The 21,109-nt window shown below is 38.6% G+C and overlaps 1 protein-coding gene across 1 annotated transcript in view; it reads right to left on the bottom strand.

The window, feature by feature from the left end:
- Positions 1–21,109, bottom strand: part of crn (pre-mRNA splicing factor crn) — a 56,264-nt gene that overhangs the window by 13,879 nt on the left and 21,276 nt on the right. The window contains exons 5-6 of the mRNA XM_070098037.1: positions 17,971–18,552; positions 9,045–9,257 (exon numbers count right to left, since the gene is read on the bottom strand). Coding sequence (XP_069954138.1) covers positions 9,045–9,257; positions 17,971–18,552 — 795 coding nt within the window. The remainder of the gene's footprint in view (positions 1–9,044; positions 9,258–17,970; positions 18,553–21,109) is intronic.

The raw sequence follows: 21,109 nt of genomic DNA on the forward strand, positions 1-21,109 counted from the left end.
ATCCAGGACCCTCACATAGAGTGTTCCCTCTAAGCTTCAACCCTGTGCAGATGCAACAACAACCAATCAAGTGACATACCCTAATTACACAGACTGTGTACAATCTTGGTGATAGCAACCTTGGTAAAGTTGATGACTATTAGTTTTTGGTAATTTATATAGTTATTGCTCTACATTCATTTTTACTTTTTGTATTCTTTTAGACCACAGCAACTTTAAAAACTACATTAACGATATGTAGAATGTTCCTGGCTAGCATTAGATAAAATTTATGTACATGTATTCTTTCCTAAGCTCTTGCCTCTTAGTTGTGGCACCAATGAGGTAACAAACCAATGAACTTCCTTTAGGCTCATCTAATGCATGGGTAATTGAGAGCCCTAAGAGTGCACTACATGCTTCAAGATTGATCTTACATAAACAAGGAAAAGTTATTTGAAATATCCTTCATTCAGGTTCCTAAAAACTTTTCTTATGCTTGCTACTCTAACATATACAGCTGACGTTATTAGGTTTGTACACAATATCTACTTTCCCTAGTGCCCAAATTCATTACTATGCTCTAGCTGGGATTCAACCATAGTAGCAGCCACTTACTTGACAAATCCTGCAGCTTGCACTTATCATTCAGTTGTCTTCTACTTTCCTTATTCTACACCATACATAAATAATGATATTGAAGAATCAATCTTTCCCTAGTAAATCATATATACCTAAATTACAGTACTAGAAATAGTAAAGAACATTGAATTAAATCTTAGGTCATCTTTATCTTTTATTTAGAGATTTTTAATCGATGATGGCATTATGCCTGTCACTCAAGTCTACATTTCCAGTTTGTCTATCATACTTCTGTGCCAAAGGCTTTCCTGCAGTTTTCAAATACAGCCTCTCCTCACTTAGCAACATACGTACTTGTTTACTGACGACTTGGACTTATGCATACCTAAATAATGTATATTAGAGCTGATTTTCTCTATAGTGGAACCTTGGCTTTCTTTGAATTTGGTTTTTGACGACTTTTTTTGTCAAAATACTGTACCAGTTTTCGCTCGTCAGCTTGGTTTTCGTCCACCGTACCAAACATGTCAATGCACCCATGCCCACACAAAGCATCCCATGCACGCATTCTGAGTCAGTATGGCTTTGTTTCTTGTTGAGTGAACATTACCCTGAGCGTTCATACGAAACATTTCGTAATAACAGATTGTTGTTTGTGCTTGTTAACCCTTTCAGGGTCTGTCCCGTAGATCTACGGCTTTGCGTTCAGTGTCCAAACTTTAGATCTACGTCATGAGCTCAGCCCACTCTGATAAACTGTGAGTGGTACACTTGGGCCTAGATATGAGAGAATACATCTATGTGGTATGTGTGCACCACATAAAACAAATCCTGCAGCACACTGTGTATAATGAGAGAAAAAACTGAAACCAAGATTTTCGATTAAACCAGCAACTTTGCAGTGTTTTTCGTATGTTTTTTATAGTTGTATTTGCAATTTCTTGGTCTCATTTGATAGAATGGAAGACATATTACAGAAATAGAGATGATTTTGATTGGTTTTAGCACTGGAAATGGCTTGAAATTGAGCTCAAAGTAGCGGAAACGTTAAATTTTTGTCGATGTTCAAGAGTAAACAAACGACCTCACACGTCTAATACACGCCAGCTGGTGGATCTAATACACATTCACAAATGTGGTGATGATATTTATACAATTATTACAATATTGCATAACAGTAAATCTTCTATTTTTTGGTGTGAATAAAAATTCATTATGTAAATAAAAAATAAAAATGGGATTTATTTGTAAAGCCTCAAAATGTAACTAATGAACCGAGGAAATGTTAGTTTAGTGCCAGGAATGCCTACATTGTTTATTCTGGATGCTATTTTGAAATTGGAATATTTTGAACTTTGTGTTAAATTGGCCAAATTACCAATTTCCGTTCACTTTATTTTGTAGTTGAAACAGTTGACTTGGCGATTTCTTGTGCTCAATCGATAGAATAGAAGTAATACTAGTAATATAGCTAAGAATTTGGTCGACTGGAATGATGTAATTGGCCTAAAATGGAAGTCAAAGTCGGCAAAATCGCTGATTCGTAAATATCGCTGACACATCAAAATTCGCAAGAGCATAATTTCGTCAATTTTCCATCAAATTTCGTACTTTTTGTTTTATTACCTTCGCAAAAAGATTCTCTACCATTTCATAAGAAAAAATAACAAATTTTTTTTTGGAAAATTCTTGGACACTGGGGCACCACTTCAGATTTGGGCCTTGGACCCTGAAGGGGTTAATTAAGTGCAACTGCTAAATAAGCCACCATGGGGCCAAAGAAAACTCTGAGTGCCACCCCTTTGATAAAGAAGGTGAGAAACATTACAGAATTCAACAACGAACTTGTAGAAAAGTACGAAAGTGGCGTACGTGTGGTCGATCTCACCAGGATGTACGGGAAGTCCTCATCAATGACAATGCCGTGTCCCATTTTAGGTAAATCTTAAAGAGGCACCAGAAACAGACCTCTCTGGACAGATTTTTTGTGTGACAGGGGTACAGTGACTCTCAAGCTGGTCCTAGTGCCAGTAAAAGACAAAGAAGGTAAGTAACCCCGGGTAGAGACTTAATACCTGAAGTCCTTATGGAAGGGGATTTCCCTTCCAAACAATAAACTCTCTTCCCTTCCCCTCTCCCTCTCCTTGCCATCTTCCATATGCCAACATGAGTCTTCAATAAAGGTAAAACCAATTTAAATGTTCATTTATCCATTAAAATTAGTGTTCGTTTACAAACGAATATGTTTACCAACGTGGTCTTTGGAACGGAACTCCGTCATTAAGTAAGGAGAGGCTGTATGAGATAAATCATCCCTCTCTTTCATGCTTAATCCTTATCAGTTTGGCTCTCAATAAGATTTGTAAGGCTAGACTTGCCATTCATAACTCATGCAGTTGCTCTGTGCTGACGTCCATTTTCTAAATCTTTTCAGTGATGAACCCCACCTCTCAAACTTGCTCTCAGGATCAAAGAATTAAAAAAAAAATTATTTTATCTTATGAAATGATAGAGAATCTTTATCCAAAGGTAATGAAACCAAAAGTACAAAATTTGACGGAAAACTTACAGAATTATGCTCTCGCAAAGTTAGTGTTCTTGGGAATATTTGCATATTGGTGATTTTGCCCACTTTGCACTTTATTTTTTGCCAATTCCATTGTTCCAGTCCACCAAATTCATAGCTATTTCACTAGAATTCCTTCTATTCTATCGAATGAGTACAAGAAACTGCCCATTTACTTATTTTAACTACCCAATAAAGTGATCAGAATTCGGTAATTTGGCCAATTTCATACAAAATTCAACAAATGCTAATTTGAACATAGGGTCCAGAATAAACAATGTAGACATTCCTGGCACTACAAAAACATTTCCTCTGTTCCTTAATCCCGTCTCCAGGCCTCACTTACATTACACTTGCTATTCATTTTGAATGTTTATTCACACAATTTTTTTTTTTTTAACAAGTCGGCTGTCTCCCACCGAGGCAGGGTGACCCAAAAAGAAAGAAAATCCCCAAAAAGAAAATACTTTCATCATCACACAAAATATAGTCGATTAATTGTTATGCAGACTACTGCATTATTGTAATAACTGTATAAATAATGTCAGTGCATTCCCAAACGTGTATCAGATTGGTCAAGTGGATGCGTATTGGACAAACGACATCATATGTGCACTCTGTAATATCGGCAAAAATTGAACATTTCCACTACTTTGAAACTAATCAAAATCATCTCTATTTCTGTAATATACAGTAGGCCCCCGCCTTATGAACGCATTGCGTTACGTTAAATCCGCCATATGAAGCATTTGAACGCAAAAATTTTGCCTCGCCTCACGATAAAAAAACTCGTCTTACGTGATTCGTCTGGGATGCGTCCTACGTGTGGCCTGAGCGCGCCTCAGCTGCCCGGTGGGTGCAAGTGTTTACAAGCAGCCAGTATGGTCACATCCACGCATACATTCGGTACATTTTATATTATCCCAGTGTTTGTAGTGCTTCTAACTGCAAAATAAGTCACCATGGGCCCCAAGAAAGCTTCTAGTGCCAACCCTGTGGTAAAAAGGGTGAAAATTACTATGGAAATGAAGAAAGAGATAATTGCTAAGTACGAAAGTGGAGTGCCTGTCTCGGAGCTAGCCAGGTTGTATACAAAACCCCAATCAACCATCGCTACTATCTTTGCCAACAAACGGCAATCAAGGAAGCTGTTCTTGCAAAAGGTGCAAGTTTGTTTTCAAAACAGAGATCGCAAGTGATAGAAGAAGAAGAAGACTGTTATTTTATTTTTTTTAACAAGTCGGCCAACTCCCACCAAGGCAGGGTGACCCAAAAAGAAAGAAAATCCCCAAAAAGAAAATACTTTCATCATCATTCAACACTTTCACCTCACTCACACATAATCACTCTTTTTGCAGAGGTGCTCAGAACACAACAGTTTAGAAGCATATATGTATAAAGATACACAATATATCCCTCCAAACTGCTAATATCCCAAAACCCCTCCTTTAGAGTGCAGGCATTGTACTTCCCATTTCCAGGACTCAAGTCCGGCTATATAAAAATAACCGGTTTCCCTGAATCCTTTCACTAAATATTACCCTGCTCACACTCCAACAGATCGTCAGGTCCCAAATACCATTCGTCTCCATTCACTCCTATCGAACACGCTCATGCACGCCTGCTGGAAGTCCAAGCCCCTCGCCCACAAAACCTCCCTTACCCCTTCCTTCCAACCTTTTCGAGGACGACCCCTACCCCGCCTTCCTTCTCCTACAGATTTAAATGCTCTCCATGTCATTCTCTCTAAATGACCAAACCACCTCAACAACCCCTCTTCAGCCCTCTGACTAATACTTTTATTAACTCCACACCTTCTCCTAATTTCCACACTCCGAATTTTCTGCATAATATTTACACCACACATTGTCCTTAGACAGGACATCCCCACTGCCTCCAACCGCCTCCTTGCTGCTGCATTCACAACCCAAGCTTCACACCCATATAAGTGTTGGTACTACTATACTTTCATACATTCCCTTCTTTGCCTCCATAGATAACATTTTTTGACTCCACGTATACTTCAACGCACCACTCACCTTTTTTCCTTCATCAATTCTATGATTAACTTCATCCTCCATAAATCCATCCGCCGACACGTCAACTCCCAAGTATCTGAAAACATTCACTTCTTCCATACTCCTCCTCCCCAATTTGATATCCAATTTTTCTTTATCTAAATCATTTGATACCCTCATCACCTTACTCTTTTCTATGTTCACTTTCAACTTTCTACCTTTACACACACTCCCAAACTCATCCACTAACCTTTGCAATTTTTCTTTAGAATCTCCCATAAGCACATTATCATCAGCAAAAAGTAACTGTGTCAATTCCCATTTTGTATTTGATTCCCCATAATTTAATCCCACCCCTCTCCCGAACACCCTAGTATTTACTTCTTTTACAACCCCATCTATAAATATATTAAACAACCATGGTGACATTACACATCCCGTCTAAGACCTACTTTTACCGGGAAGTAGTCTCCCTCTCTTCTACACACCCTAACCTGAGCCTCACTATCCTCATAAAAACTCTTTACAGCATTTAGTAACTTACCACCTATTCCATATACTTGCAACATCTGCCACATTGCTCCCCTATCCACTCTATCATATGCCTTTTCTAAATCCATAAATGCAATAAAAGCTTCCCTACCTTTATCTAAATACTGTTCACATATATGCTTCAATGTAAACACTTGATCTACATATCTCCTACCCGCTCTGAAACGTCCTTGCTCATCCGCAATCCTACATTCTGTCTTACCTCTAATTCTTTCAATAATAACCCTACCATACGCTTTTCCTGGTATACTCAATAAACTTCTTCTTTCTTTCAACACACCGGCCGTATCCCACCGAGGCAGGGTGGCCCAAAAGGAAAAACGAAAGTTTCTCCTTTTACATTTAGTAATATATACAGGAGAAGAGGTTACTAGCCCCTTGCTCCCGGCATTTTAGTCGCCTCTTACAACACGCATGGCTTACGGAGGAAGAATTCTGTTCCACTTCCCCATGGAGATAAGAGGAAATAAACAAGAATAAGAACTAGAAAGAAAATAGAAGAAAACCCAGAGGGGTGTGTATATATGTGCTTGTACATGTATGTGTAGTGTGACCTAAGTGTAAGTAGAAGTAGCAAGACGTACCTGAAATCTTGCATGTTCATGAGACAGAAAAAAGGACACCAGCAATCCTACCATCATGTAAAACAATTACAGGCTTTCGTTTTACACTCACTTGGCAGGACGGTAGTACCTCCCTGGGCGGTTGCTGTCTACCAACCTACTACCTATAACTCAATAAACTTATTCCTCTATAATTTTTACAATCTCTTTTGCCCCCCTTGTTATTGGTGTGGATAAACGAAAAACAGATAGCAGGAGATAGCATCACTCAAGTGATCATATGTGAAAAGGCTAGGAAGTTGCATGAAGATTTAATTAGAAAAAATGCCTGCAACTAGTGGTGATGTGAGTGAATTTAAGGCCAGCAAAGGTTGGTTTGAGAGATTTAAGAATCGTAGTGGCATACATAGTGTGATAAGGCATGGTGAGGCTGCCAGTTCGGACCACAAAGTGGCTGAAAAATATGTGAAGGAATTCAAGGAGTACATAGACAGTGAAGAATTGAAACCTGAACAAGTGTTTAATTGTGACAAAACAGGCATGTTTTGGAGGAAAATGCCAAGCAGAACCTACATTACTCGGGAGAAAAAGGCACTCCCAGGAAATAAACCTATGAAAGACAGGCTTACTCTTTTGATGTGTGCTAATGCTAGTGGTGATTGCAAAGTGAAGCCTTTATTGGTGTATCACTCTGAAACTCCCAGAGCATTCAGGCAAAACAATGTCCTCAAGGCTAATTTGTGTGTGCTGTGGAGGGCAAACAGTAAGGCATGGGTCACTAGGGACTTTTTCTATGACTGGTTTCACCATGCATTTGCCCCCACTGTGAAAAATTACCTCCTGGAAAAGAAACTGGACCTTAAGTGCCTCCTTATATTAGACAATGCTCCTGGTCATCCTTCAGACTTGGCAGAGTGACTTTCTGGGGACATGAGCTTCATTAAGGTCAAGTTTTTGCCTCCTAATACCACTCCTCTCCTGCAGCCCATGGACCAGCAGGTCATTTCAAACTTCAAAAAACTCTACACAAAAGCTATGTTTCAAAAGTGCTTTGAAGTGACCTCAGACACTCGATTAACTCTAAGAGAGTTTTGGAAAGATCACTTTAGTATCCTCAGTTGTGTAAACCTTATAGGTAAGGCTTGGGAGGGAGTGACTAATTGGACCTTGAATTCTATTTGGAAAAAACTGTGGCCACAATGCGAAGAAGAAAGGGATTTTGAAGGGTTTGGGGCTAACCCTGAGAAGCGTATGCCAGTTGTGGAATCAATTATAGCATTGGGGAAGTCCTTGGGGTTGGAGGTTAGTGGGGAGGATGTGGAAGAGCTGGTGGAGGAGGACAATGAAGAACTAACCACTGATGAGCTGCAAGATCATCTTCAACAGCAAGAGGCCAGACCTGAGGAAACTGCTTCAGAGGAGGGGAGAGAGAAATTGAGGAAGTTGCCTACTTCAAAGATTAAGGAAATGTGTGCAAAGTGGGTTGAAGTGCAAACCTTTATGGATGAAAATCACCCTGATACAGCTACTGCAAGCCGTGTTGGCAACCTGTACAATGACAATGTTATGGCCCATTTTAGGTAAATCTTAAAGGAATGGGAGGTACAGAGCTCTATGGACAGATTTGTTGTGCGACAGAGGTCCAGTGACTCTCAAGCTGGTCCTAGTGGCATTAAAAGAAGAAGGGAAGTAACCCGGGAAAAGGACTTGCTACCTCAAGTCCTAATGGAAGGCGATTCCCCTTCTAAACAATAACAACTTCGACAATCTCCCCTCCTCCCATCCCATCAATCATCACCAGATCTTCAATAAAGGTAAGTGTCATATATTCTTAACTTACTAGAGTAGTAATTATGTTTGTGTGTATTAAAATTAATATTTCATGTGGTAAAAAATTTTTTTATTTTCATACTTTGGGATGTCAGGAACGGATTAATTTGATTTCCATTATTTCTTGCTGAGAAAATTAATTTGGCTAACAATAATTTCAGCTTACGATGAGCTCTCAGGAATGGATTAATATCGTAAGGCAGGGGTCCACTGTATCTCTCATTCTGTTAACTGAGACCAAGAAACTGAGAATGCAACCACAATAACCATACAAAAATACACCGCAAATTTACTGTTTTAACCCAAAAACACGATCAAGGATATTTCATTATGCACTGCATGCTGCAGGATTTTTTTTATATGGGACACACTTACCACATAGACCCATTCTCTCATATCTAGGCCCAAATTTACTGTTAACAGCTGATATGAGTGAGATGAGCTCATGGCGTTATACTACAGGACCGACACTGGCTTCGAAGCCATTATACAATGGGACCGACACCAAAAGGGTTAAGGTATTCTACTAGTCTCTCTTATTATTTTTTCCATCAGCTTATGGCCAACTAGATGAGTAGTTGCACTTGTGTCCTTTTACTTTAGATGAGTACAATTAGGTTGCACATCAATTTTATAATTAGCTGATAGAGAATGACCCCATGACCCAAACAGGTCATCATTTTTTAATATTAGATCACTGCTAGCCATCTTCCAGGTGACTGATCATTTCTCCTCTCTAGTTCTTTGTTGAATATCTGAACAAGAAGCCTGCTCAAGATTGAGCTTACATGCAAATACACACATACATACATGAATTTTAACAAATTATTTGGGTTATATAACAACTAATTAGCTGCAATACATACAATTATTTAACAGTGTAGAGAATTTTCCTTTGTTGGTGAATGAAACAATGCTATTATTTATAAGTTCAATATAGACATTTCTACTTACCAATGTTTTTCTTGCTGCCGTGAGGTCTTTCTGACGGATCTCAAATTTAGCATAGAGTAACCAAATCTCAGCAAAGGTAAAAATCTTGTGTGGAATTAGACGAAGGCACATCTGATACACTTGTCGTGCTCTCTCCACATCCTTGGTACTGAGCTCTTCAAATACTGCATAATAAATCCACAGGTAGATGTAGCGTCGCCAGTGTCTTTTCTCCTGTTAAAAAATTAATCATTACAATGAAATTATACATAAGCAGATGTGTAAAGCAAAAAACCATTTGGACAGTAAAATGAAGCACAGGTAAACAATAAGTACATTTTGGTCTCGGTCAGAGACTCTCTTTAATTAACCCTTTGACTGTCGAAACCCCAAATCCTGAGGTATCTCCTGGTGTCGCAAAATATTTGAAAAAAAAAAAAAAATCATTATGAAATGATAGAGAATCTTTCCTCAAAGGTAATGACACCAAAAGTATGAAATTTGATGGAAAACTTATGGAATTACGCTCTTGCAAAGTTAGCGACCTCGGCAATATTTACGAATCGGTGATTTCGCCCACTTTGAGCCCCATTTTCAGCTAATTCCATTGTTCCAGTCGACCAAACTCATAACTATTTCTTTAGAACTCCATTTGTTCTATCGATTGAGTACAAGAAACTGCCTATTTACTGATTTCAACTACCCAGTAAAGTGGTCAGAAATTGGCAATTTGGCTAATTTCATGCAAATTAAAAAACATGCCAATTTCAAAATAGGGTCCAGAATGAACAATGCAGACATTCCTGGCTCTAAAATAACATTTTCTTTGTTCATCAGTCACATCTCCAGGCCCCTCTGATATTACTCTTGCTTTGTTTTGAATTTTTATTCACACAAAAAATAAAAGATTTACTGTTATGCAGACTACTGCAATATTGTAATAATTGTATAAATAACATCAACCCATTCATGATTGCATATTAGAATGGCTAGTTGGACATTTATTGGACAATGACATCATTTGTTTACTCTTGGACATTGGCAAAAATCAAATATTTCCCCTACTTTGAGCTCCATTTCGAGGTCCTTTTCATAGTAAAACCAATCAAAATCACCTCTATTTCTATAATATGTTTTCCATTCTATCAAATGTGACTATGAAAATGAGAGTATAACCATAAAAACTATACGAAAACACACCTCAAATTCGGTGTTTTAATCTGAAAACACGATCAGAGGTTTTTTCTCATTATGCACTGCGTGCTGCAAGATTTTTTTATATGGTGCACACTGATCACACAGACCCATTCTCTCACATGTGGGCCTACCAGCTTTCTCCTGCTTGATTTGAAGCCACTAGAATTTTTGAGTATACGTATATACGTCAAACACAGTGGCTCGTAAGACATATATATATGACCGAAACAGTCAAAGGGTTAATGCCAAATAGGATTTTTGACTGAGCTGAAACATACGAAACTCATTTTACCTTTGTTTCATTTGTCTGTCCGAGTTATTTCTCACTATTCATCAATCAGGGATTATGACACTTCAATTCAAGCACGTACAAGGATGCCCACCACTTGCGTCAGCATCAATAAAGAATGATTTACCAGTAATATAAGAGAAGGACATGTGATTACAGCATCTCACAACTCCTCCAAAACCTGAGACCACAATATAGTATTTACATCACAATCATTTATTATAATAGGAAGGTTAAACGTGAAACACACTATTTTAACAGTTTTATGTGTAAATCAATTCTTTTTTTAATACACTGGCTGTCTCCCACAGAGTTACAGTGACCAATAAAAAAGAGGAAACACATTCACCATCATTCATTGAATTACCGTCTTGCCAAAGTGTACTAACATCACAGTTCAAATGACTCCCGAACTGCAATGCCAGCATAATTTAAATTTTATTCCTCTTCTTTCAACCCACCGGCTGTATCCCACCAAAGCAGTGTGGCCCAAAAGGAAAAAATTAAAGGTTCGCTCTTTAACTTTAGAAATGTATACAGAAGGGATTATTAGCCCCTTGCTCCCAGCATGTGAGTTACCTCTTACAACACACATAGCTTACAGAGGAAGAATTCTGTTCCACTTCCCCATGGAGATCAGAGGAAATAAACAAGAACAAGAACTGGTAAGAAAATAGAAGAAAACCCAGAGGGGTGTGTGTATATATATGCTTGCACATGGAAGTGTAGTGTGACCTAAGTGTAAGCAAAAGTAGCAAAATATACCTGAAATCTTGCACATTAATGAGACAGAAAAAAAAGACACCAGCAATCCTACCATCATGAAAAATAATTACAGGCTTCCATTTTACTCTCATTTGGCAGAACGGTAGTACTTCCCTGGGTGGTTGCTGTCTACCAACCTACTGCCTAGGAACTTTTATTCTACAAAATAAAAAATAAATCTATACCTAGTAGATAAAAAAGAGATATTACAGTGATGAATATTCCCCATAAAGAATATCTACCTGGATGATGACTAACAAACTTATTCTCAACATTGACAAAACCTACTTCATTCAGTTTGGAAACAGAGCTACAGATGTCTCTCTTAACATAATGATAAACGGATCACCTATCACAAAACTCACAGAGGGAAAATTCTTAGGAATCCACCTTGATAATAGACTCAAATTTCAAACACATGTACAACAAATTTCCAAGAAAATTTCCAAGACCGTAGGCATACTATCGAAGATACGGTACTATGTTCCACAGTCAGCCCTCCTGGCCCTATATCACTCACTTATTTACCCCTATCTCACCTATGGAATTTGTGCATGGGGCTCAACAACAATAAACCATCTCAGACCATTAATTACCCAACAAAAGGCTGCAGTCAGAATGATAACAAATTCCCACTACAGGCAGCACACTCCACCAGTATTCAAAAAACTAAACCTACTCACCGGTCAAAACATCCATACTTATTATTGTACCTACTACATACATAGAACACTTAACTCGGATATAAACCCTCCCCTCAAATGTCTCCTTACCAACCTCAACAGAACACATGACCATAACACAAGGCACAGATCACTCTTTGATGTTCCTTGTGTCCATCTCACACTATGCAAAAACTCAGTGCACATAAAAGGCCCAAAAATCTGGAATTCATTACCTGTGAATATAAAAGAAACACTGTTTGTTTATAAATTCAAGTCTCTTCTTAAAAATCACTTACTCACCCACAACTAAATAAATACTGAATAATTGTATCTCATAAATGTTTAACCTGTGACTCTATCAAACTTTGTTTTTTTTATTACATTACCTAACAGAATACTCCATTCTACTGAATGCACAGCAACTCGGTAAATGACCATATGACCTGTCTTTAAAATACTCATTTGTTATTTGTTTACTATAATTTTTACCACTGAATATATCATTGCTTAGTTAATCTTAAGTTAATTTTAAGCCTGCCCATAATGCTCTGCATACAAGGGGCTTTTGGCATGTTACACTTAACCACTGTATTTCTTTGTACATGTATCATGTCCAAGTTAATAATAATTAAATAAATAAATACCTAGGTAGTAGGTTGGTAGACAGCAACCGCCCAGGGAGGTACTACCATCCTGCCAAGTGAGTGTAAAACAAAAGCCTGTAATTGTTTTACATGACGGTAGGATTGCTGGTGTCCTTTTTTCTGTCTCATGAACATGCAAGATTTTAGGTACGTCTTGCTACTTCTACTTACACTTAGGTCACACTACACATGCATGTACAAGCATATATATACACACCCCTCTGGGTTTTCTTCTACTTTCTTTCTAGTTCTTATTCTTGTTTATTTCCTCTTATCTCCATGGGGACGTGGAACAGAATTCTTCCTCCGTAAGCCATGCGTGTTGTTAGAGGCGACTAAAATGCCGGGAGGAAGGGGCTAGTAACCCCTTCTCCCACATAAATTACTAAATTTAAAAGAGAAACTTTCGTTTTTCTTTTTGGGCCACCCTGCCTTGGTGGGATATGGCTGGTGTGTTGAAAGAAAGAAAAGAAAAGGAGAAACTTTCGTTTTTCCTTTTAGGCCACCCCACCTCAGTGGGATACAGCCGGTGTTGAAAGAAGATTTACTGACACCAAAAAACATTGAAGGTTAATTGGATGTACAGTACATGCTGTAAAGGAAGGAAAGATATACCTGATCATTATTCAGTGGTAGCTATAGTAGGAGTAAGGGGTAAATAATGTACAAGGACACTGACAGCACTGGATAAGAGAGTATTTTTTTATTATTTTTTTATTATCACACTGGCTGATTCCCACCAAGGCAAGGTGGCCCGAAAAAGAAAAACTTTCACCATCATTCACTCCATCACTGTCTTGCCAGAAGGGTGCTTTACACTACAGTTTTTAAACTGCAACATTAACACCCTTCCTTCAGAGTGAAGGCACTGTACTTCCCATCTCCAGGACTCAAGTCCAGCCTGCCGGTTTCCCTGAACCCCTTCATAAATGTTACTTTGCTCACACTCCAACAGCACGTCAACTATTAAAAACCATTTGTCTCCATTCACTCCTATCAAACACGCTCACGCATGCCTGCTGGAAGTCCAAGCCCCTCGCACACAAAACCTCCTTTACCCTGTCCCTCCAACCTTTCCTAGGCCGACCCCTACCCCGCCTTCCTTTCACTACAGACTGATACACTCTTGAAGTCATTCTGTTTCGCTCCATTCTCTCTACATGTCCGAACCACCTCAACAACCCTTCCTCAGCCCTTTGGACAACAGTTTTGGTAATCCCGCACCTCCTCCTAACTTCCAAACTACGAATTCTCTGCATTATATTCACACCACATATTAACTTCAGACATGACATCTCCACTGCCTCCAGCCTTCTCCTCGCTGCAACATTCATTACCCATGCTTCACACCTATATAAGAGTGTTGGTAAAACTATACTCTCATACATTCCCCTCTTTGCCTCCAAGGACAAAGTTCTTTGTCTCCACAGACTCCTAAGTGCACAACTCACCCTTTTCCCCTCATCAATTCTATGATTCACCTCATCTTTCATAGACCCATCCGCTGACACGTCCACTCCCAAATATCTGAATACATTCACCTCCTCCATACTCTCTCCCTCCAATCTGATATCCAATCTTCCATCACCTAATCTTTTTGTTATCCTCATAACCTTACTCTTTCCTGTATTCACTTTTAATTTTCTTCTTTTGCATACCCTACCAAATTCATCCACCAATCTCTGCAACTTCTCTTCAGAATCTCCCAAGAGCACAGTGTCATCAGCAAAGAGCAACTGTGACAACTCCCACTTTGTGTGTGATTCTTTATCTTTTAACTCCACGCCTCTTGCCAAGACCCTGGCATTTACTTCTCTTACAACTCCATCTATAAATATATTAAACAACCACGGTGACATCACACATCCTTGTCTAAGGCCTACTTTTACTGGGAAATAATTTCCCTCTTTCCTACATACTACTTGAGCCTCACTATCCTCGTAAAAACTCTTCACTGCTTTCAGTAACCTACCTCCTATACCATACACCTGCAACATCTGCCACATTGGAAATATAAACACAAATGCAGTATAATGTGATCCTTTATTGACTACGTTTCGCCCACACAGTGGGCTTTTTCAAGTCACAAACAGTTTGTGACTTGAAAAAGCCCACTGTGTGGGCGAAATGTAGTCAATAAAGGATCACATTATACTGCATTTGTATTTATATTTCCATTGTGTCGGTATTTTATACCATTTATTTCCATCTGCCACATTGCCCCCCTATCCACCCTGTCATATGCCTTTTCCAAATCCATAAATGCCACAAAGACCTCTTTAGCCTTATCTAAATACTGTTCACTTATATGTTTCACTGTAAACACCTGGTCCACACACCCCCTACCTTTTCTAAAGCCTCCTTGTTCATCTGCTATCCTATTCTCCGTCTTACTCTTAATTCTTTCAATAATAACTCTACCATACACTTTACCAGGTATACTCAACAGACTTATCCCCCTATAACTTTTGCACTCTCTTTTGTCCCCTTTGCCTTTATACAAAGGAACTATGCATGCTCTCTGCCAATCCCTAGGTACCTTACCCTCATCCATACATTTATTAAATAATTGCACCAACCACTCCAAAACTATATCCTCACCTGCTTTTAACATTTCTATCTTCATCCCATCAATCCTGGCTGCCTTACCCCCTTTCATTTTACCTACTGCCTCATGAACTTCCCCCACACTCACAACTGGCTCTTCCTCACTCCTACAAGATGTTATTCCTCCTTGCCCTATACATGAAATCACAGCTTCCCTATCTTCATCAACATTTAACAATTCCTCAAAATATTCCCTCCATCTTCCCAATACCTCTAACTCTCCATTTAATAACTCTCCTCTCCTATTTTTAACTGACAAATCCATTTGCTCTCTAGGCTTCCTTAACTTGTTAATCTCACTCCAAAACTTTTTCTTATTTTCAACAAAATTTGTTGATAACATCTCACCCACTCTCTCATTAAGGGAGGCAATAGCTTCAGAAAATATATAAGGAATTACTAGAGGAAGGTGGACTAGAATGAGGAGGTGATTGAGGTAAATCTAAGATTGCATTCATAGAGTGTGCAGTGTAAGTCTCTGGGTAAAAAAAGGATGGGTGCAGGTGGTAAAAGGGGCAACTAGTGGAATAATAAGGTAAAGAGGGTGACAAGATAGAAAAAAAATAGCATGTAAGAGATTTTAACAATGCAAATATGATAAACTTTATCAGGAAATTTTGCTAAGAATAAGAGAGATTTTAAATGGGGAAGTGGAGGCACTGGAAGTATGGAAAGAACACGTTGATGGAAAAGATATTTTGATGGAAAGGATATTTTGATGAATATTAGTGATGAAGGGAAGGCAGTGATTTCATGCATGGGGCACAGAGAGAAAACATCGTATAGGAATAAGGAGAAGTTGGAGGTGGATGTGGCGAAAGTACATAGGGGGTAAAATGAAAAGGTGCTACAACAGGTGAGATAGACGGGTTTAAGACAGAGACGTATAAAGCAGGTAGAGATATAGTGTTGGAGTGGTTGGTGTGTTCGTTCAATATATGCATTAAAGAAGGGAAGGTATCAAAGGACTGGCAGAGAGCATGCATAGTTCCATTTTTAAGAAAAGGGGGGACAAAAGAGAATGTGTGAATTACAGGGGGATAAGCCTGAAGGATGGGTGGGAATATCTGAAGTCTGGTGGGGCATCTAAACTGTAGTACTGGAGCATCTCTGGCAAGACAGTGATAGAGAAAATGATGGTAAAAATGTTTCTTCTTCTTCAGGTCACCCAACCTCAGTGGGAGATGGCTGGTGTGTTAAAAAAAAATAAAAAGCCTGCCAGGCATACTGGGTAAAGTTTATGGAAAAATTATTATTGAAATGGTTAGGGACAAGACAAAATGTAGGATTGAAGTGGAACAGGGAGGAGTTAGGAAGGGCAGGGGAAGTATAGACCAAGTGTTTACTGTAGAGTGAAGAATAAAAGTGAGCAGTATTTAGATAGTAAGGAGTTGTTGCATTATGGACTAAAAAAGGCACATGACTGGGTGGACAGAGAAGCAGTGGGGCAGATGTTGCAAATGTATGGAATACATAGTAGGTTACTAAAAGTGGTTAAAGAGTTTTTATGAAGAGACTGAGGCTCAGGGTAAGGCACTTAATAGGGAGGGAAACTATTTTCCAGTGAAAATAGGACTATGATAAAGAGATGTGATGTCACCATGGTTGTTTAATATGTTTACATACAAGGCTGTAAAACGAGTAAATGCTAGGGTGCTGGGAAAGGGGTGTGGGATTAAAAGATGTTGGGTCTGATACAAAGTGGGAATTAACAAAGTTACTCTTTGCTGATGGTAGTTCCATCATGGGATTTTGAAGTCAAATTACAAAGCTTGGCAGATTAATTTAAGAGGGTTATGAAAAAGGAAACTAAAATGAATGTAGAAAAAGAGCAAGATAATGAAGGTAACAAAAAGACTAAGCAATGGTGGATGCATTTATATATCAATGAGTGGACATGTCAGAAAATGAGTCTATGAAAGATGATGTGAACCACAGAATAGATGAGGGAAATAAAGGTTGGTAGTGTCGTGAAGTATTTATGAAAATAAAGAAGTTCATCTATGAAGACAAAAAAAGCAATGTATTAATGTATTAAAAGAGTATGAGGTATGGATTTTGAATGCTGCCACAAAAAGGAGGCCAGAGACAGCAGAGATGTCATGTTTGAGAGTAATGTGTAGTCTGAATATCATGCAAAGAATTTACAGTGCAGAAATTAAAAGATGTGGGGTGGTCAAGGGTCTAATTCAGAGGGCTAAAGAGAGGTTGTTAAGGTGGTTTGAGCATGTAGATAGGATGAAGTGGGACAGGTTGATGAAGAGGGTGTATAAATCTGGGGTGGAAGGTAGGAAGGGGAGGGGGTCATTCTAGGAATGATTACAGGGGCTTGGGCATCCATTAGGTTATGTAAGCCTGTTAGATAGAAGTGCATGGAAACACGTGGATTTTTAATGGACATGCTATGGGAGTGTAGCTGGTTAACTTTTAAGAATGGATTTAGGAAAAACTGGTTAATGCCACCAGTCCTGGAGGTGTTTTCTTCTTTGGGTTGCCTCTCCTTGGTAAGAGACGGCTACCAAGTTAAAAAATGAAACAGCCTCTTAGTCTTCAGAGTCAGTGAAATAAAAATAAAAGTCCAAAAGCTCATTACTGATAAATATATAATTTTTAATTATACTGATAAAGGTACATAATATACACAGTGAATTTCATAGCGCTTTTAAATATTTAATAAACTTACTAGTGCAAGATACTGTACGAGCTGTCATGATAGAAGGCAGTGGATACCAGTGAGAGAATTTACAAGATAATTGACAAATAATAATATGTGCACTAACCTTTAAGGGTGGAACACAGGCAATTGCTCTCTCATATGTTTCTCGAATAAGATCCACATTGCCATCTGCCTCCAACATCCGAACATAGTCAAACCATGTGTCATAATCATGAGGATTTGTCTTCACTGCTTCTTCATATTGAAATTTTCTCTTGCTGGTGATGACATCGTCAATTGATGACTTATCTCCATATTTTTTTTCATGCCGGGTATACTCATTGTAGAGAGTTGAGCACTTTTCTTTTGGCATATGATCAAGAGCATACCGGTAAATAACTCTGGCTCGATCGTGCTCCTTTTGACCTTCCTCAAATTTAGCAAAGGCAATAAATAAGCTCTCATCCAAGTGATCATCTCCAAAGAACTGTATAGCACGTTCATAGACACGTCGAGCACTCTGAATGTAGCTGTGGTTCTCTTCAAAATGTGCATATTTAATCCAATATTTTGGTTCAGGATGGACATAAACAAAACGTTCATAGATTGCTCTAGCTCTATCCAATTCCTTATAACGAAGCTCAAATTTGATATAAGTGAGCCAGGCCTGTTCATCAGGTTCCCATTCCATCCAACGCTCAAAAACCTGCAACATAATAAACAACCTGGGATTATGGAACATATATTAAGGTGATATAGAAAGGTGATATAATAAGGTGATGAGGGGTTGAAACGAGTTAACTAAAGAAAATCTGGACATCACATTGGAAGGAGGGAGTATGGAAGAAGTGAATGTGCTCAGATGTTTGGAAGTAGACTTGTCAGCAGATGGGTTTATGAAGGATGAGGTTAACCATAGAATTGATGAAGGAAAAAAAGGTGAGTGGTGCATTGAGGTATATATGGAGACAAAAAATTTTATACACACAGGCAAAAAATGGAATGTATGAGAGTATAGTAGTACACTTTCACATCAAAGGGCAATTTGTGGTGCAAATATTATGCAGAGAATTCGTAGTGTGAAAATTAGGAGGAGGTGTGGAGCTCCTAAAAGTATTATTCAGAGGGCTGAAGAGGGGTTGTTGAGGTGGTTTAGTCATTTAGAGAGGATGAAGGAAAATAGGATGACTTGGAGGGTGTATAAATCTGTAGTGGAGGGGAGGAGGGGTAGGGGGTCATCCTAGGAAAGGATGGAGGGGAAGGATAAAAGAGGTTTTGTGTGCAAGGGGCTTGGACATACAACAGGTATGTGTGTGTGTTAGATAGGAGTGAATTGAGACAAATGGCTTTTGGGACCAGACGAGCTGTTGGAGTGTGAGCAGGGCAATATTTAGTGAAGCGATTCAGGGAAACCAGTTAGCCGAACATGAGTCCTGGAGGTGGGAAGTACAATGCCTTCACTTTAAAGGAGGGGTTTGGGATAATTGACTGCTTGGAGTGACATCTAAACTATCGTATATGAGTGCGTCTGCAAAGGTTGTGATTATGAGTGAATGACGGTGAATGTTTTTCTTTCTTTTTTGGGTCAAAAAGAAACAAACAAAAATATTTAACAAGAAACAAAAGATGTTGCAACTGAAATAAATTATGCTACTTTGTTAACTGTGTAGAATAAATCAGACAATCAATAGATTATTATTATTATTATTACTATTAAAATATTAAAATGCCATGAAGAAGTGGCTAGTAATCCTTTCTCCTGTATAATTTTTTTATTCCTAAATGTAAAAAGAAGAAAAACTTTTGCTTCTTTTTCAGATCACCCTGCCTCTACTGGAGATGGCCGGCATGTAAATAAAAAATTATTTTAATTATCATTATTATTATTAATGAAATTGTTATATTTGTAGAGAGGAGCTAAACCTGTAGGGTAATGACAGGTAATCAAGTTTGATTTTAGGAAGGGGAGAGTAGTTGCAATTCTTTACATCTATAACCCTTCATTAGTATTATAATAATAATAAAAATAATAATAATAATTCTAGGTAGTAGGTTGGTAGACAGCAACCGCCCAGGGAGGTACTACTGTCCTGCCAAGTGAGTGTACAACGGAAGCCTATAATTGTTTTACACAATGGTAGGATTGCTGGTGTTTTTTTTTTCTGTCTCATACACATGCAAGATTTCAGGTACGTCTTGCTACTTCTACTTACACTTAGGTCGCACTACACATACATGTACAAACATATATATGCACACCCCGCTGGGTTTTCTTCTATTTTCTTTCTAGTTCTTGTTCTTCTTTATTTCCTCTTACATCCATTCGAAAGTGGAACAGAATTCTTCCTCTGTAAGAAATGTGTGTTGTAAGAGGCGACTAAAATGCCAGGAGCAAGGGGCTAGTCACCCCTTCTCCTGTATATACAGTGGACCCCCGCTTAACGATCACCTCCCAATGCGACCAATTATGTAAGTGTATTTATGTAAGTGCATTTGTACGTGTATGTTTGGGGGTCTGAAATGGACTAATCTACTTCACAATATTCCTTATGGGAACAAATTCGGTCAGTACTGGCACCTGAACATACTTCTGGAATGGAAAAATATCGTTAACCGGGGGTCCACTGTATTACTAAATGTAAAATGAAAACTTTCGTTTTTCCTTTTGGGCCACCCTGCCTTGGTGGGATACGGCCGGTTTGTTGAAAAAAAAAAAAATATGTATCTTCATTTCTACAAGTACTTGTACAAGGTATACAGGCCTAGCTGACATCAATGACATACTACTATACAGAGAGCTACTTGTTATGCAGAGCATTTCGGGCAAATTAGGTCAGCTTTGTTCCCTCTGACAATGAAGTTCTGCATCACAGCTAGGGAAAGAAACTTTCGCTGATGCATTTGCTCCAACAGCCAAGTCTGATGCAAGATGACCTGTGACTGCCTGACCAACCATACTGCTCCTGTTCCAGTCTACTTCTGTAGAAACCCATCAAGTTTCCTTTCAATGGCTTCAGTATTATTGCTGCACTAGTCACTACCTATGTTACAAGCAGGTTAAAAACATATAGCATTTTGCAGTGATGCAACAGTCACTGTACTCACATCAACTTTACTGGATTTGTCATACACCTTTTGACACAACTCTTACTGAATAATCTGTTATCAGTGTGTTTGCCAATATGTTGCCTGAACTTAAAGAATAGACCAAAACTTTCTTAATTACCTCTATTATCTCCAGTCAAAGTTAAGGTTAAATAAGC

The sequence above is a fragment of the Cherax quadricarinatus genome, chromosome 60 (assembly GCF_038502225.1).
Source record: "Cherax quadricarinatus isolate ZL_2023a chromosome 60, ASM3850222v1, whole genome shotgun sequence".
Classification (NCBI taxonomy): Eukaryota; Metazoa; Arthropoda; class Malacostraca; order Decapoda; family Parastacidae; genus Cherax; species Cherax quadricarinatus.